The sequence below is a fragment of the Spea bombifrons genome, chromosome 6 (genome assembly GCF_027358695.1).
Source record: "Spea bombifrons isolate aSpeBom1 chromosome 6, aSpeBom1.2.pri, whole genome shotgun sequence".
Lineage (NCBI taxonomy): Eukaryota > Metazoa > Chordata > Amphibia > Anura > Pelobatidae > Spea > Spea bombifrons.
In genome coordinates, this window is record NC_071092.1 from 5,799,006 (window position 1) to 5,817,306 (window position 18,301).

The 18,301-nt window shown below is 43.8% G+C and overlaps 1 protein-coding gene across 4 annotated transcripts in view; it reads left to right on the forward strand.

Annotated features, from left to right (window-relative positions):
* The first annotated feature begins 743 nt into the window (after positions 1 to 743).
* LOC128499877 (laminin subunit beta-1-like) overlaps positions 744 to 18,301 on the forward strand; it is a 33,495-nt gene continuing 15,937 nt past the window's right edge. For 2 of the 4 annotated variants that reach the window (XR_008354824.1, XM_053468846.1), the window contains exons 1-9: positions 943 to 1,074; positions 7,655 to 7,735; positions 13,628 to 13,803; positions 15,493 to 15,616; positions 16,727 to 16,800; positions 16,941 to 17,129; positions 17,431 to 17,494; positions 17,628 to 17,830; positions 18,120 to 18,240. Coding sequence is in view for 3 of the 4 variants with exons in the window: in XM_053468846.1 (XP_053324821.1) it covers positions 7,687 to 7,735; positions 13,628 to 13,803; positions 15,493 to 15,616; positions 16,727 to 16,800; positions 16,941 to 17,129; positions 17,431 to 17,494; positions 17,628 to 17,830; positions 18,120 to 18,240 (1,000 nt within the window). In the remaining variant the exon portion in view is untranslated. Of the gene's footprint in view, positions 872 to 942; positions 1,075 to 4,887; positions 4,907 to 7,654; positions 7,736 to 13,627; positions 13,804 to 15,492; positions 15,617 to 16,726; positions 16,801 to 16,940; positions 17,130 to 17,430; positions 17,495 to 17,627; positions 17,831 to 18,119; positions 18,241 to 18,301 lie in introns of those variants that run through there. The other 2 variants (XM_053468847.1, XM_053468848.1) reach the window with 2 other exon arrangements.

Below are 18,301 nucleotides of genomic sequence, written 5' to 3' on the forward strand. Positions count from 1 at the left end.
CGTTGGCGCTTTATAAATAAAAGATTATAATAATAATATCTGCGAGAATACGTATCCTGCTAATACAACAACCAACAAATAGTTATTATTAAAGGCATTAATGAGAAGGCGTGGGATAGAGGAGCGTGCGGCTCCGTCGGGGCTATAAAGGGAACTGGGCATGATGGAGCTGAAAATGGGCAAAGGGGCAACGTTTACCCTCTAACCTGCATTAATAACGGGGAGAGCTTGTTACATTGTAACGTAATGTTACATTGTTAAAACAAACAAACAATATGTATAGTACACTATATTTATATATATATTATTTTTTTATTATTATTTTATAATTTGCCCCAAGAGCCGGAATGCTCCGGGGTTCTCGGTTTAGTTCCTATCGTATGAAGTGTTTGTGTTTAACTTTATGGCAGATACCTGTCCCCAGGTAAGGTGCCAATTTATGGTAAATCCCGGCTCGCTTTGGCGCACATCGTCTGCACTCCGGAGTCCAACGTCTCAACGCTTTTCTCTATAATCCGTATCCCAAGGCAGGAGTCGGGCCGGAATAATCATTCCGTTACTCCAAGAAAACCTACGGGAATTTTCACGTGGGTACAATGTACAGAAACCCTTCCTGCGCACCCCATCTAGCGCGTGAAGGGTTAAATGCAGATCATAAAACGCTGTAAGCCGCCAAGACGTGAAATATGGATCTCAAAGGTTGAAAAGGCAGAACCTGCGCATTTTCCAATGTTTGCCTCCACACCTTGACGGGGAAGCACGGATTCCGCCGGTCCCTCCCCGAACTTGGCAGGAATCCTGATTTCTTACAGAGGAACGCTCCGGATACGAGCCGGCGAGGGAGAAGGGATCGGGTACCTGACGGGAGCAGGTAATTCATTCCATCCAAACACCGACGAGTCTCGCCCATTCTCAGATCTCGGCGAGACGGCACGCAGGATCCACACCCCAGAGCGATGAAAAACATCGCCACAAAGCGAGCTAAACCATAGAGCCAAGAAGAGCTGACGAGCCCCCCGCGCCCGGGAATCCAACGTCCGCGCGCCGTCTTATAATCGGGCCGTTCTCCGGGAGGTCAGTTTGTATTATTTTTCTTTTTATCTGACTTTTCCCTGAACGGGAGACTTTGCCCCTTCTTACTTCTCGGAAAGGTTTATAAGTGGGGCGTAAGTCATGGAGTAAAAGCGTAATATGTGACACGGTTCTTAGAGATAATGAGTAGAAAATTAACAATATCGGATTTTTCCCCTCAAATAATAGCACAACTCATGACTTTTTTTTTATTTCATGGACTGAATTACTCTTGATTCTTAAAAATTTTAAGGATAGAATAATTCTTGATTTTTGTAAAATTTTATGGATAGAATTATTCTTGGTTTATTAAAAAAAATGTGGATAGAATAATTCTTGTTTTTTACATTTTATGGATAGATTTTTTTTATTTTGTTTAATTTTATAAATAAAAAAAAATCTTTTTGATATTGATTGAATTCTTTTTTTATTTTATCTTTTTCACACATCAGAGGGTCCCTGCACATATTTACCCCACAGCTCCATAGTTTAGCATCAGAAATAAAGTATTTAACTCTTTCACAGCCAGTGTTCCCACACCACATCAAAATATAGATGGCAGGCAAAAAGTATTTGGCACATACCTGTACTACATCAGTTGGAAGGTTAGTCAATGTATCTACTACCCCTTAACTAAATACATATTAATACCACCCCCTGTAAAAGTAGCGCTGGAATAATTTTCATTGGTTGTGGGAAGACTACGGAGTTGTGGATTTACTCTGATGTACTAAACGTCCAGGGGTTGTGGACCTTCTCCAAATAGGACAGTAAACTGGAGAGGGGAGAGTGTCACTGCCGGGGAGGAACAATGAGGAGGCAGGAGCAGATTTGTGCGCTCTCGTCTGCATATTCAGGGACAAAATCATTAGGAGTTTTTGGAAGATGTTCACTTGCAATTGGCGATAAGGCTGCCAAGATGTCTAACGTAACAAGGCAGCATTTACAACATGACTAGATCCTTTCTGTGCTCTGTAGGGGCACAGAAGGGCTCCAGGGGGAGGATATGTTGTGGGTCGCTGTATTTCCAGGCCATTGACTTGACCCTAAGATAGCACTTTCTTGGGTTTTCACCATTTATAAAAACATTTTGTGCTGTTTTCTATACATTTTATTGTGAGCTCCTAGAAAAGAGGGGTGTGACGGGACGAGAGAGGGACAGGGAGTGTTTGAGTCCCAAAGAGGGACTGGCCCTTCTAACCAGGGACACTTTGCGAGTATGTTTACATTGGTATTTGTGATGATGTGACTGACATGGTGGTAATTAAAGTCTTGTGACCCTGGTTTCACCCTCTGTTAGCTCAGACCACAACATCCTCGCTGTGGAGTTTATGCCCCGGGGCAGGGCAAACAGAGACGCAGAATGTAGTAGCCAAACAGACAGTGCAGGCGGCTGCCTACAGGCCATGGCAACCGGGGGCGCTGGGGAGCAGTCTACTTAATGCCTGTATAAATGCAATTTAAATTCCACCTCGCATGGCCTCCAGTGCAGCGTTTTGGGCAAACCAGGCCAACATCCCGTATTAACGGCAATCTAATTGGGTATGAGAACTTCCCAAAGTCAAAAGCGCATGGAAAGCAAGGAGAGCTCAGCGCAGAGCACACTACCAGCCATAAGCATATCTGACAACTCTCCTGATTTCACCCAGGAGCTCAGTGTTTAGGTCTGCCCACTCCCCACCCATCCCCTGCCCACTCCCCACCCATCCCCTGCCAAATCTCTCCCTCAAACCTTTGCTTTAGGATGATTAGAGTCGTGTTAGGGAGTGAGTGAATGAATGTATAAGTGTTTAGGGGCAGAAGTTGGCCAGGCAGGCTGTTAAGGGGGCAGATCGGGGCACAGGCAGGCTGCTTCAGGGGCAGAGGCTTACCACGTCAATTTCTGGCGTAATATACAGTGATGGGGGTTATGCTGCGCTACTGTCAATGTCTGTCTGAGTGTATAGTGATAGGAGTTATGCTGTATCACCATCAATGTCTGGCTCAGTATATATAGTGATGGGAGCTAAGCTGTACCATATCTGTTCAGTAAATGTCACGGATTTCTCATTTTTTCCAGTTGACATACTTTACAAACTTGCGCAATGAATATTCTTGCCAACATTAACTTTTTTGTGGGTGTCTTTAAAATGTGTGTGGGGGGGGGGGGTCCACATACAGGATCTGCCCCGGGTGCCAAATACTCTAGGTACATCTCTGCTCATCTTTTACCCATTTTCTGAATATTGCCCCTCTATAAATCTGTTTCTGTTTTTATTTATTTGCGTTAATTGATGTTAATCTTGCCCAATATACACACGGAATTTTGGGACGGTCTGATGCTGATACCGGCGGCCGTCTGATCCGACCGGTAATTAAAGAGTAATTCACTAATTGTCTACGTTAATGCCATTCAACGCGTTGGTCTAACAGCTCGCGGATCTCACACAATCGCTCCTCTGTGGACAGACGGGTTCTTGTGTCTGCTAATTACATTCTTAAGGAGACTTTGCTTTGGTCCCACTTCGCGGGTGTCACGCTCCGATTCTTTGTGTGATTCTGTGCACCGCGCGGAGTTAACGTCTGGATGAAAGCCGTGCCGAATCCTCCTTCCATCCTCCATGACGTTATATATGTATATAGTCGTTTCTGCAATTGTTATGTTGTATACTGTTTACCCGTTGTACAGCGCTGCGGAATATGATGGCGCTATATAAATTAATAAAAAATAATATACAGAGCACCTGCAGATATCGAGGATGTATTCCAATAGTGTACTGTAAAAATGATCAATAGTATAACTGACAAAATACATAACTGACAATAAGGTTAACGCACGTTAAGACATGGGGGCACGGATGGACAAGAGGGTCCTACTCTTAGGAGCTTACAATCTATTAATACGCACACAGCCAGGGACTTGCCCCCTTTAATGAGAAGTCCGCAGATACGTTCTCCTAGTCTAGTCACCCATTTCTCCTGCTGTAAAGACTCAAACCTTAATCAGTCGTGGGTCTCGTCTTAGATTCCAGAGCCGTGTGCCTACCCCATGCATGTCGAACCCGTATTACCCTCTACCACTTCTGCTGGGAGGCTGTTCTACTTATCTACTACCCTCTCATTAAATTAAAACGTTCTCACATTTCATCTAAACCTCCGACCCTCTAGTTTTAGATTATGACCTCTTGTTCTAAAGGTTCTTCTCTATTAAAATGAGGCTAAGTGACAGCCCAGAGTCAGGTGTCCTGCCACCTTTAACAAAACCGCCCCTCTATCCAGGGGTTAACGGCTCATTCCCCTGGGGCTTTATCATTTTCCAACGCGCTTTTTCATGTTCTGAATGACCGATTCCTCCCCGGTGGATTTCTCAGTTCATATGGGGGACAGCGGTCCCGGTGAGACCGGCACACAGGCGGTTAGGAGACCGCTCCATCCGGCAGCGACTGAAAGCCGTCGAGACGAGGCTGCCGGCTTAGTGTATGACCCACAGAGCAGAAAGAATCAATGGCTGCATTCCTGTCGCCTGGAAACCACGCAGTCCCCTTTCATTCTTCGCCTGGCAGTGACAGCACCAATTTAAATAAGAATCGCTCCGTTTAGGATGGGAATGGAGGGAGGGGAGAGTAACCCCGTTATTTTTACCCACTCGCTCCCTCGCTGCTCGTTTGTTTTTACTTGGCCACGGTTCTCACGCTTCAGAGTTGGCATCAGAGTCCCCGTGGCCTGGGAGGGTGAATCGCAGCCGACTCAGACTCAACTCCGCCGGAAGATAAGATATGAAGTGATCTCCTCCGTTCTGTCTGAGTTTTATTCTCCACAGCAAAGTTGGGGAGGACAGGAGCGTTCACTGACCAAGGTAACGTTCTTAACTTCTTTCTATGCGTGATCGGTGCCGAGGGGCAGACGCCACGATGGGCAAGTGCTGTACCTTACTGGGAGGGTTTGCACATAAATGGAACAGCCTCCCGGCAGAGGTGGTAGATGGTACTAGAGTGATGGGACAGGCATAAAATTATTCTGACCAACGACTGATACAGACCCGAGTCCGACGGCTGCCTATGAATGCTGGGAGCCTTCCGTATTGTAGACATATTGGAATGGAGGGTGCGGGAAACCAAACTCAATTGGGTTTCCAGTTAAGAGGACGAGGTTTACAGATTTAAGCACCTAAAAGTAGGTTAAGGGGTCCGGCCAACTTTCATTATTTTATGAGGAAGGAATATGTGGTCCATGTATTTAGATGATAAAGCCCTGCCAGCATGAAATCACGTATCGTGGTAACGAGACAGTATGACCTCATAACAGCCAAATGTGACACACGCACAGTATAATAGTTACTTTTTGCATCATTAGAGATCAGGTTCATGTAACACACGGGTACAAATAACACGCATGTAAAGCTGTCCTGCAGCATTAGTTATAAATATGGCGTGTTCGTTATACGGGGGGGGGGGGGGGTCCAGGATAGATGTTCTCTCTTTGGATATATATCGGAACTCCTCATAAACAAATGGAAGGCTTAATAATATTTTAAAAAACTCACATTTTTAGAATGCCTGTGAAGCCTAAACATATTTCTTATCTGAAATATAACAGTTTGTGTAACAGTTTGATGCATTACAGCGTTACGAGCAGAACGTTTTTTGCAGAATCCCTTCAAGCACAACCTTTAACTATTGTTTAAATTATATAATAATAAGAAATAATAATAATACAATAATAATAATAGTAACAATAAAATGAATAATAATAAAATTATAATAATAATAATAATACTGAAGTAATAACAACAACAACAACAGTAGTAATAATAATAATGATAATCATAATAATACAATTCTAATAGTAACAATAAAATGAATAATAATAATAATAATAATAATAATAATACTGAAGTAATAACAACAACAGTAATAATTATAATAATGATAATAATAAACTTATCTAACAAAGCACCTTGGCGTCCTTGTGTATTAATAGAAGAATTTTTTTTTTGGAATATCACAATATTAGGTATTTATTAAACCTAGTTATTTGTTTAATACGGTTTTAAGAAGAGTGGATAATAAATGACTTCCGATTTAAGCCCTTATAAGGTTGAGGACATCTTACCTCTCATTCTGGCCATAATTATGAACTTTGTAAATGCGCTGACCACAGAATTCTTTGCACTTAACCCCTTAAGGACAATGGGCGGTCCCTAAACCCATTGGAAACAATGAATTTGGAGCCCGTACATGTACGGGCTTTGTCATTAAGGGGTTAAACAATGTAGTAGCCCACATCAAAAACTTATCGGGAGGTAAAGATATTCTGAATGGGGCCACCTGTGTTCAAGCAGGGATTTCAGCTGTGACATAGCAGGGAGTAAAGACTGGTATTGTATTACTGATTGGTCGCTTAGGGCCCCTGTCAGTGTGACGGGACATTGACGGGGCTACTGGAAGCCATCATTTTGCTACATTTCCCATAATGGTATCATGACGTGATCCAAGTCACGCTATGTGCTGTCTGGTGCCTCGCCACACAATCCAAAGCCCGGTTTGATGCCCTTCGCGGGGCTACTTGCTGAAGCAGCAGGATTACAAAGCCAGACAGCAGACAAAATCCCCGTAACATCCGTATTCCCGTCTCCCATCGGATACCCCGACCACGTTCCATCAATACCCCTGTCGACCCCAGTAATAATTACCCCGGGTATTTCCTAAATAACCCGCAGCAAACCCAGCAGGGACGATCTCTGAGATAGTAAAGACTTAATGAACCCTGAATGAGCAGCAGGGGGTCACTGGCTTTCAAATTGGGGGTTAAATGTATTTAAAGGGCCCATCAATCATCCGCCATGCGCACTGTATAGAAAAGAAGGCCTGGGAATCTCTGTAGTCCACTAGCCAAGATCAGCTCCAGATGCCCAAAGAGGGCTGGTAATGGGGCAAGGGGGCAATAATTACCCCTTCGGGCTGCTCTGATTTCAACATTTTGGGCCGCAAGGATTTTGGGCAGCGTTTACGCTATGGATCCTTTCTAGGCTCCTGTTAGGGGACCCCTGTTCTAAGATACCCCCTCCCGGCCATTGGGTTACCCCTTTGAGCCAGATGACGCCAGCTATTGCTCCCCTGCCAGCCACTGCAGCTTGGCATCAGGCAGAAACTAGGCAACCGCCAGTACATTCGGCCTCAGATTTAATTAATTAATTATATATCGTGTTTAATACTTCTTTATGATCTTCTGGGATCTTAAATCATCGCCCATTTTTGGTTATTACCGCACGTTCTCGTTAAAATGATTGTTTTAAGAGAATTTAAAGGGACCGTACGGTCGAACGCCATTGTTACTACCCTACAAGGCTGGAGAACCTGTAAGGTTGGGATGTAACCGATCGTCCCAATGTTTTAGCAAAGGACCATCTGAATTTCCCTTTTGGGTCGGAAGGGGCAGTCGCTATCCCCTGTGTCCCTTTTTTCCTCCCCTCTTTTCTAGGAGCTCAGAATGTTTGCTGGGTACGTCACAGCAGCAGGATGGGAAATATTAACGCCATGAGATTCATTTGTGACGTAAAATGTATTATTTTAGTTTTTATATTTTCTGGATTGCTTTTTTTCAGGTGGGACACGCAGGAATCTGGACTTGTGATAAATGACTCTCCGAGGATCGATGCACGCGTTGCTGTACGTCCCGTTAATAGGTATGTGGCCCCCGTCAACATTTGTTCTACGTCATCCATATACGTTGCATTTGTTGAAAATATATTCTGTGTTCCACCAATATCACTTTGGGGGCAAAATCAGCAGGGGAGTGTAGCAATCATGGTCCCCGGGGTCACAAATGCTGTCTGGTGGCCACCGTCCCCTTAAAAGCTGCCAGCTGCGGGTAACACCTGCAGTCAGCTCCATGGAGAGCGTAGAGATCATCCAATCACACTCTCTCCCTGCAGGCTGTTGGATTCAGCGTGCAGGAAGTGACATCACTTCACGTCCATTTCCTGTATGCTGGATCAGTCTACACAGAAGAAGAAAGACCCAGGCAAGCTGTTTTGAGGCTTAGGTGGCTCAGGAAAGCTGTTTGGGGGTCTAAGATGGTACAGAGAACCTCTTTGGAGACAAAGTTGGCACTGACAGGCTGTTTGGTGGCAAAGCTGGCACCGTGGGACATGTTGCTTGATGAGGTCGGGGGGCCTTATGGTTTCTTTCTAGTTCTGCCCCCAAGTGTCTGTGTCGAACGCAAAAAGTAGCAACAAATATTATGTAGGTCCTTATTTACACTGCGGAAAGTCCGCGGGAGGCCCTCTCAAATCGGGTATTTGCTATACAAAAAAATGCTAAATTCAAGAAATAATGAAAAGCTTAATAACAATAATAAAAAATAATACCGCGCATTACGTCTAAAGACGGGAAGTCAGACCCCGCATTTCACGCCAGTCTCCTCCTTTATGCCATTTAGACAGACTATTTCATCGCCTACGGCCCCCCAGCACGGGCAGGGTTAAGGAGACAGGACCGCAGCTGGAATGCCAGCTTTAAAGTCTAACCTCTGAAGCATGCAATATACGTCTTGTGATGCTTGCGAGGTGCAGTGGATAGGAAAGGAATGCTGGCCGGCTTCCTCCTGCTGCTAATAACAGGAACACATTGTCTCCGAGTCGCCGCGGCGCACCGGCAGTGGAATTATACACAAATAGGGAAGCGCTGGGGCTGCAGCTTCCAACGGATACAAGCCAAGGGGAAAAAGATCAACGGAGGGGAATCACATTTCACGTATGCATACCTCCTAACTTCTACCCCCAGCGAAGCGGGACGCGGGGGGACGGAGTTCGGGAGGTAGAGTGTCACTCAAACTGGCAGCGCTACTGCGCATGCGCACAGTTCTGCATACGCGCGATATGTACTCTCCGGGGGTCCCAGGAAACCCGGCTGAGCTCTACCTCGGGACAGAGTGGCAAAATCGAGACTGTCCAGAGCAAAGTGGGACAGTTAGGAGCCTCGCAAGGTGGCTATTTGGCTATGGAGGGCAGGTGGCTCTCTTGCCAAGTGGGGGACAGAACATCAATGCACAACTTTTAGAATTTGATGCACAAAATAATATTATTATAATTATTCTTTTAAGCGTTACTTGGCCCCCGGACGTCTCCTCCGGACAGTCTAATGCCGTCTCAGGTTCTTATGGTTATCAGTAGAAGCGTCAGCATGTGGAAACGTTCTAATCGGCACAAATGATTTTTATTATATACACTACGTGGATTCTGAACATTGTGCACATTTTTCTTGGGCTTTATTTTATAAATAAATCCTAATCCCTGCTATGGTTGATGCGCTGGGGAGCTGCCGGGGTGCGGCAGGGAGACACCGCGCCTGCCGGGTAACCTGCATTCTTCACCTCCGCCGGGTAAATGATTTGCAAAGCGATTCGGGTGCATGGGGCTCGGCCGGAAACCTGTCAGATAAGGCTCCAAAAGTTAAATATGGCGGCCATGCATGACCCAAAAGGGGTGCAGATTTCTTATATGTTAATCATAGAAACATAGAATGTGCAGGCAGATCGGCCCCATTCGGCCCCCGTCTAGTCGCCCGTTTCTCCTGCTGTAAAGACTCAAACCTTAATCAGTCGTTGGTCTCGTCTTAGATTCAGGAGCCGTATGTCTATCCCATGCATGTTTAAACTCCCCATCACCTCTACTGGGAAGCTGTTCCATTTATCTACCAGTCATCTACCAAAGAGAAGCATGCAAAGTTTCCCATTCTGTGCAGAATTTCCATTTTGAATCAAATGTGAACTTGACCTTCAGTTCTAGTTCAAGGTCATCTATCTGGACATGGTTGGCTCTTTCTTGTAGGCAATTTCAGAACCTCTCTGGGTATTTCAGGGCGATGGATCCAGAAGGAATTGCAGGGTTACATTTTTGGAAAGGGATTAACTTCGTTGCGGTAATAAAGCGCCTTTTGTCAGCCAGTCCTCTGCGTCGTCTCGCTGCGTATGTTTATTCCTACTTGGCCGCTCCTTCTGTAAGGTAATATTTAGCTCAGTCGGTGATCTCTGCTTCTCCCTCTTAACATTCCTGCCATACCAAAGCTGTGATTAAAAGGGCTCTGCGCAGGTACAAACACGACATGTTCAGATTAACCTCTCCAATGCTGCAAAAGACCATTAATCTAGAACATCGTATCAGGTTCTCTCTCTTCTCAGGTTCTCTGAAGCCTGTAGAAGTCATAGAACATTGGTAAGCAGAACGTTCCTTCCCCGGTATAAGTCCAGTGGTATGGGTATATGTATTTCTCCAATGGCCTTTCACATGATGTGCAATTCAGAAATAGGTGAGGTGCCAGCGGTTGGCTGACCAGTGACGGAGGAAAAGTCTTTATTGGGTTCATGTTTCTACTCAGTATAAAGATGGACTTCAGGAGTCGTAATGGCCAACGTTCAGTGGTGAAAAAATAAAACCCAGGCTCTCCAGAACATCTTGAGATGTATCCTAGTTGTGATATTTGATTTATGGAGGTTGAAGAGACAAGCGTTCTAATAGGAGCAACCTCGACCTGGGGGGGGACTTGTGTGTAGGGCTCACTGTCATGGTCAACAAGAAGGGTCACCCATAACCAGCAGCTATGATAGGAATGGAGCAGGACAGCGTGTTCATGGGGGTCTTTATGGAGAAGTGAAGATAGGATAAGCAGGACGACGTCCAACAGGGAAATGCTTGAGCTTGCAGGACAGGGAACAGGTATATGAAGAGATTGACCACATCCACAGGTGTGAGCTCCATGGTCAAAAGACGAAGATAAGATGCTGCTTTAGCTGATTACATGGCGGCAACGCTACTCCATCCCTGCACCTAAGAGACAGAAAATTAGACAGTGCCACGGAAGAACATTCTGTCTGTAAATTCAATATCAGGCGTATCTCCCAACCCTTGATCCCCCGGCATTGTGTATCTCCGTAATACCCCAGCCCTGCGGATGCAGGCATTCTGCCTCCCAGCATGAGGGTGCTAGCTTTGCGTAGCCTAATACACTGAAATAACGGCTTAATTTATTGAGGGGATTGGGGGGATTAAAGCTCAGATAGGGGCTAATTAACCTCGGGCGCCACTAAAACCTAACAATTAGCTTAACAAGGAGAAACAGAAGAAGAGGAGAAACAGAAGAAGGGGACCGCTTGTGTTTATTGCCTGGGGGAGGTTCAAGTTCAATATGTTGGGAGCGTCTCTGCGGGTAATTATGTCACACCGTTGATGGCTATGAAAGGGGCCTTTTACACCGAGGATTTGGCTATTAAAGGATTGATTTACCAATCCAATTATTTTTGCACCCTTTGAAAGTTTCAGGTCATCCTTACTTGCTAACGGTGTGAAGAAATGTCACATTTACACGGGGGAAAGTGGCTCGGCGCTCTAATTAAAGAATAAAATAACTTTTAAAATTAAACTCATTAAAAGCAAATGGGTCAACAACAAAAAAATAACTTTCTGTAAAACAGCGTTATCCGTGGCGTTGCGATGAAGACTATGATATAAAAAGCTGGAGTGATCTACATGTATGAGAAAGCCAGGAACAGAAGAGAGACCCATGACCGATCTCACAACTTCCCAACTAGATCTCCGGATCCTGCACCTCTGATCCTGACTTTACACTATGAGCTGTGATGGAAGGGAGTTTTACTATGCGGAGAGGGTGGTAGCTAAGTGGAACAGCCTCCCAGCAGAAGTGGTAGAAGTTAATACAATGAGGGAATTTAAACATGCATGGGATAGACATACGGCTCCTGAATCTAAGACGAGGCCGACGACTGATTACGTTTGCTTTTCTTCCAGTGACACTCAGGGCTGTCACCTACCGTATGGACAAAATAGGCAACTGCCTAGCGAATATATTTGCTAAAAGCCCTGTGGCCCACCCTAGACAACACTGCTCTTTGGCCTTGGGGGGGGGAGTTCTAACGCAATTTGTCCAATCAGACTTCCCTGCCTTATTCACTTTCCTAAAACCTATATTTTACAGTTCAGTCCTCAGAAGTATGTATTTTTTATAAATGATTTTCGTTTAGTTTAGCTAGGAGATCTGTTTCCTCCGACATTTAAAGGGTTAACGGGCAGATTTTTTTCCTTTTCCCTTCGGCCTGGCTTCTGAATTTGAATTCTTCATATAGAATATGGCCGTAACCTTTGATCTCTAACATCGTGGGGAGGGAATTATAAACCTGAACAAATAAGACAGATTGCGAGTTTCGTTCACAGCTCTGATACAGCCGGTCTGTTACAATGTAACAAAACGCGAAAAGGACAATCATCGGAAATATATCCTGGCCAACCAGTATAAAACTGCTAAACCAGTATAAAACTGCTAAACCAGTATAAAACTGCTAAACCAGTATAAAACTGCTAAATCAGTATAGGAATTCTCTCGTTATGAAATGTACAGGTCATGCAGGTATATTCGTCCAGAAACACAGTGGACCGAGATCGAGACATTACCCAACTTTGTCCACATGGAGATACGTCCTTCTCAACCACTTGGTGATCGTTTGAGGAACAGGGTCTCCAGACCAGTCTTTATCGCTTGAATCTTGAATCTCCAAGGCTCGAGCATCTCAACTGAAGACTTGTTTGAGAATAACTTAAAAACCTTTGCCTTAGAGCACCAACCCCCGACTCGTATCCATACAATGAAAGAAAACCATTCTTGCTAGAAAAATGGGATAAAAGGGTGGTGGGGAGAGAGAAAAAAAATGCTTGGGAGTAGAAAAAAAGAAGTTGAAGCGAGAGAAACAAATTCTGGGATGGAAATGAAAGAAAGGCTCTAGATCTCATCTGAGAGTTTGATGAAATTCTTTTATCAAGGATTTTTCACAGGCAGCTCATTCACCTCATTGTGAAATATATGAGTCTGGACGCTCCTGGGTTCTTCGTAGACTCTAAAAATGGAAAAACGGGAAGTTATTTTGAGAAATAAAACTGGATTTGACTCTTCCTTCAGGCTAATTAAAATGCAGCTTTAATGCTTGGAAAATTAAGATGATTAAATCTCATCACAATCTGTCTGAACCTGACCTGGTGTAGCGTAGAACGACATGACCCATCATGATGATTCAATCTCGTTCTTGTATTATATGATATCACGGTATGAAAGGTGAATAAAGGACAAGGAACTTGTCAACGGAGGATGAAAATGGTGTTTCTCACTACACTGTGCTCAATTTCAATTTTGCATGGGGGGTCCAGCGTTTTATTAGGTGTTAATCGGGGCAGGAACTCTTTATTTACCTACTGAAGGTAGACAATGTCTCCAAAATGGACTCAAATACGCATTAAAAATTAACTGTTCCTTTCATATACTAATTCCAATAAAAATAACTTGTAAATATGGACATTGGTGGAATTAATGTCTGCCAAGACATGCTGTTTGTAGATTTGTAGTTGTCCTCTAGGTGAGGCTCACACTTCTCCAGCTTTAGAATAAATTGAGAAACCATCAATTTCTAGGAAGCTATGAAACCAGGGCTGGACACGTTTCTTGGTTATTATCTATTGTCTATGTATGATGTCATTGTATAAAGTGATGTTTTCTTTTTATTCCTCCTCCATCAGCTCAAGTGCTGAGCGCTTTGGCCGAGGAGCCCGATGTGTTTCATCATGTATGTTCGGACGGAGGCTGCTATCCCGCTACAGGAAACCTTCTCATTGGGAGAGACAAGAATCTCACCGCTACCTCCACCTGCGGGATGGAAGGTCCTCAGGAATACTGTATTGTTAGCCATCTCCAGGTATATCGACGACTTCTACACTTTCTTGCATGAGATGCTGCCTGGTGGAGAAATACATTGGTGGTCAGATGTCTAATCATTGTGTTAGCCTCTACCACGTCTGCTGGGAAGCTGTTCCATTTATATATTGCCTTGTCAGTTACTGCCTTACTAAAGCAACTACAATGTTGCACTGGTTTTCCCAGTGTGCTACAGATGGACACAGTGTATAAAATGAACCGTCTACAGCGTACGGTTTCCATTACCGTGTCCTTGGAGTTAAGTTCTTTTCTGTGGCTTATCACGGAGATAAGGTGGAAATGCCAAGGGAGAGGACAGCCAACGCCGCACTTTATCTTACCCTAGAGCTTACATTCCCCCCGCAGAAACACTACGGCATTGTCACCCCCTCTAATACCTGAAGACAGTCTGTTAAATCTCAGAGACTTGAAAACAGGTCCATGAAATCATTCCCACATTATAATCCTCTGATTAGAAGCTGTCATCATATTTTTAGGGATAAAATTAATCTTTCTGGGGCAGATACCAAATTATCAGAGACAGCTTGGAGTTTACAAGGAGGTGGGCACCAGTTCTTCATTGGAAATTCCAAACCAACATCTTCCACCCTCTACTGCCAACTGAATCGGCGGTCTAGTCGCCCGTTTCTCCTGCTGTAACGACTCAATCGCCATATGCCTGTCCCATGCGTGTTTAATACCCTCACTGTATTACCCTCTACCACTTCTACTGGGAGGCTGTTCCCACCCTCTAAGTACAGTAAAACTCATATCACATCTAGTTCACAAATATATCCTTACTTAGCTACAGATCACAATAAGGGAACCTAATCCCACCGGAGTTATCTTTCAGGAGTTTTTCCAGTACACCCAAGTACAAGAATTCAAGACAATCATTCCTGAAAAACAGATCTTAACAGGGCGTTGAAAGGGTTAATTTCCCGAAGAGGTTGGATAACAGCATAACAATACACCTGAGCTTTTCCTTACCTGTGCCAGCTCTGCACATTCATTGATTTGGAAAGGTTCCCAGATTTGGAACGTCTCAAGTTGCAACCTTGAGCCGGACTGTGGTTACCTGCCTTCCCCTCTGTACTGATTACATTCAGAAGAACCGACTCCCAGAGATCCGCGAATATATAAAAACATTATTGTTTCTTGATCATTTTTTGTTGCTCGAAATCCTTCATCCGGAAGTCGACATTCTAGAATTTCATTCTTTCTACGTGAAAAATCATTCCATGGGTTACGCGCGTTGTGGGAACATTTACAATGTTCATGAAAATCAGTATTATTACCAACAAACAATAAATTAGGATTCTCCCATAATCAAGAAAAGTATCATTAAGTAATTTAAAATCACTAAGTCATAAATAATAATAATATAATAATAATAATATAATATAATAATAATAATAATAATAATAATAATAATATGATATTATAAGCTCCTTTGAGCAGGGACTTCCTTACCTGCTGTTTCTGTAAGTAGCGCTATAAAACAATAATAATAATAATAATAATCTCCAATGTCTCCAAAACAGTAACAGACTAATACAGGAGAAACGGGCAGGCTAGATGGGCCGAATGGGGCCGATCTGCCGTGGTGTAACCCCTATAACATTCCATGCCGTAAGAATTTAAATGAATGGATCCGGATAGTAATCTTTACTTTCTCTACCTGCCACAGGACTCCGAAAAATGTTTCCTCTGTGACTCCCGAGCCCCCAACCGAAAGGAAAGCCACAGAATCCAGAACGTTATATACCTAACCGGACCGGACGCAGAGAAGACGTGGTGGCAATCAGAGAACGGTGAGAGGCGGCCGGTCACAATGCAGCACCAAGGGGTGGCGGTAGATTTAAATAAATGGGTCCTAACTGTAAAGTTTAGAAGAAAAGAGTACCCTATAGGGATAATTTTCTATAGTTATGTCCCTTGATGGTTTTTTTCTTGTCGCAGAGAGCTTTTTGTTTTTTTCGATTTGCTCTTCGGTGGAAGGATAAGCTTTGCAGCAACGTTTCTATAAACCGATAAGCATTGATTCATTTTATTGGTTACTGTCACTTTAAGAACACGGAATGCCGGAGGGGCTACTCTTTAACGAGTCTGATTGAAACAGATCTGTGTTTAACAGGGTGATTAACATATATTTGCATATCATTACCCAAAAACGATCGAAATGATGCCATTACGTCTGGATCCCTTGTAGGGTTGATTAGATATATTTGCTCCGCAGAAGGGTCATTAAGGGCCTAAACTTTGTCTAATTAGCATGGAATGCAAGAATTAATATTGTGTATCAGTGAGTGGAGTGAGGAGTCCGCGTTACAGGGGATCTATCCATTTTCACAAATCCTACATTTTTGAAAGGAATAAAATAAGCAATAAATATATATATTAAGAATATTAAAACGTAGGAGCAGCCAAAGCAACTTCTCAGGATCATCGTGTTATCCATCACTCATTGTTAAGTTACTGATTGTTGCTGATTGGTTCAATAACTTCGGAACAGAACATCGATCATGCTGGAAGTGCCACCGACTGCCTCGGCTTCGTTTAGGCAACCCTTTAAATTAGATATCTGTGAAATAATGACATTGATTGACAAACACAGGTTACAGGAGGTTTTAGCTAATGAACTTAGCTATGGTAAATGCTGTGGTGGCCGTAGTTCCCCTGTTGTGTCTTTGGTTTCTCGAGCCGGGGAGTTGTGCCAAATGTTGACCGGGAAACATGGGTGTTTTTAGTCCACATTAACTGGATGCTCTTCAAACCTGTGACCCATTATCTGACCCGGGATGCCGAGATCTGTAATCTTTGTGTCATCCCAAAGTTAAACAGCATCTGATAAATCAGACCAGAATTACTTCAAGATATAGAAATTAAAAAAGCTTGGTCTTTTTCTCCATCCATGTTCCCAGGCATGGAGTCCGTGAGCATTCGCCTAGACTTGGAGGCAGAATTCCATTTTACGCATCTCATCCTGAAATTTAAGGTAACGCAGAAAGGGTGCATATCCAAATATTCTGTAGATCTTAGTTTAATGAAGACGCTCTGCTCCTTACCTCGTACAGCTATCGCTGTGTTATTGGATCCGCTCACTGCCATGAATATTTCCCTCTTCCTCCTGCCCAGACCTTTCGCCCGGCCGCCATGCTGATAGAGAGGTCTGCTGATTTTGGCCGCACCTGGAAGGTCTACCGTTACTTTTCATACAACTGCACCAAGATGTTCCCAGGAATCCCCGTTCACGCGCTGCACAAAATCGATGACGTCATTTGCGACCAACGCTACTCAGACATTGAGCCGTCGAGTGAAGGAGAGGTAAGGGCTACTCTGGAGCAAAGCGTTAAACGTTGAGCGCTCCATTGGTCATCGTGGCAAAGAAATGGCATGTGGCATCTTGTCAATGGGATAAAACCCCAAGGAAGCTAAATAAAACATCAAAAACTGGTAATAGCCACCAGAAATCTGGGACACCTGGCAGATATACTACAAATAGCCATGATGATGTCAGTCCTGCCCAGGCTGATAACATTTCCTCGATGGTTCCAAAAAAACGACTTAAAATGGTTTTGTTAGGTTAATATTAAAAGATGAAGAATGATACATTTTGTGTTTTCAGGTGATTTTCAAAGTGCTGGACCCATCCATTAAAGTAGAAGATCCATACAGTCTTGAAATTCAAGGTAGGACCAGGAGTTTTGATGAGCGCGTACAAGATTGGCTGTATCCGTCACTCAGATAGTATCTTATGGACATGGAATGGAACCTTCTGTTCATGTCAGATCGTTTGTGATAGAATCTTGTTCTTTTTTGAAGAACTTCTTCAGATTACAAACTTGCGAATAAACTTCACCAAACTGCACACCCTCGGAGATAACCTTTTGGACCAGCGAGCAGAAGTCCTCCAGAAGTATTATTACTCCGTGTACGAGCTGGTGGTCCGCGGGAGCTGTTTCTGCTATGGACACGCTTCAGAATGCTCTCCAGTTGAAGGGGTTGAAGCCCAAGCGGAAGGAATGGTAAAGAATCTTTATGGTGTCCATAATTATGTCCATTCATGGATCCATTTTATTGACCTACTCCGGCATTAACACATTCATGGCTTAATCTCCTTAACACAGTAACATTGTATATTCAGAACATATTTAATCCGATTAATTTGTGAAGAAGACAACATTCAAAGAGTTACATTTTGAGACATCGGCGTGTCCGTATCTGAAGAATGATTCTGCCATCGATACATTCGGTTGAGTACCTTTGATGTGAGGTCTCCAGAGGAAGCGGATAATAACTTTCTCCTCCTTACAGATACATGGAAGGTGTGTGTGCAAGCACCATACTAAAGGCTTGAACTGTGAGAAGTGCCAAGATTTCTATCATGATCTCCCCTGGAGGCCAGCGGAAGCAAGCAACCCTCATTCCTGCAAACGTAAGACACGGCAGCATCTTGTTTGTCCTGATAGGAGAACCGGCTTTATTAAGAACGTTGA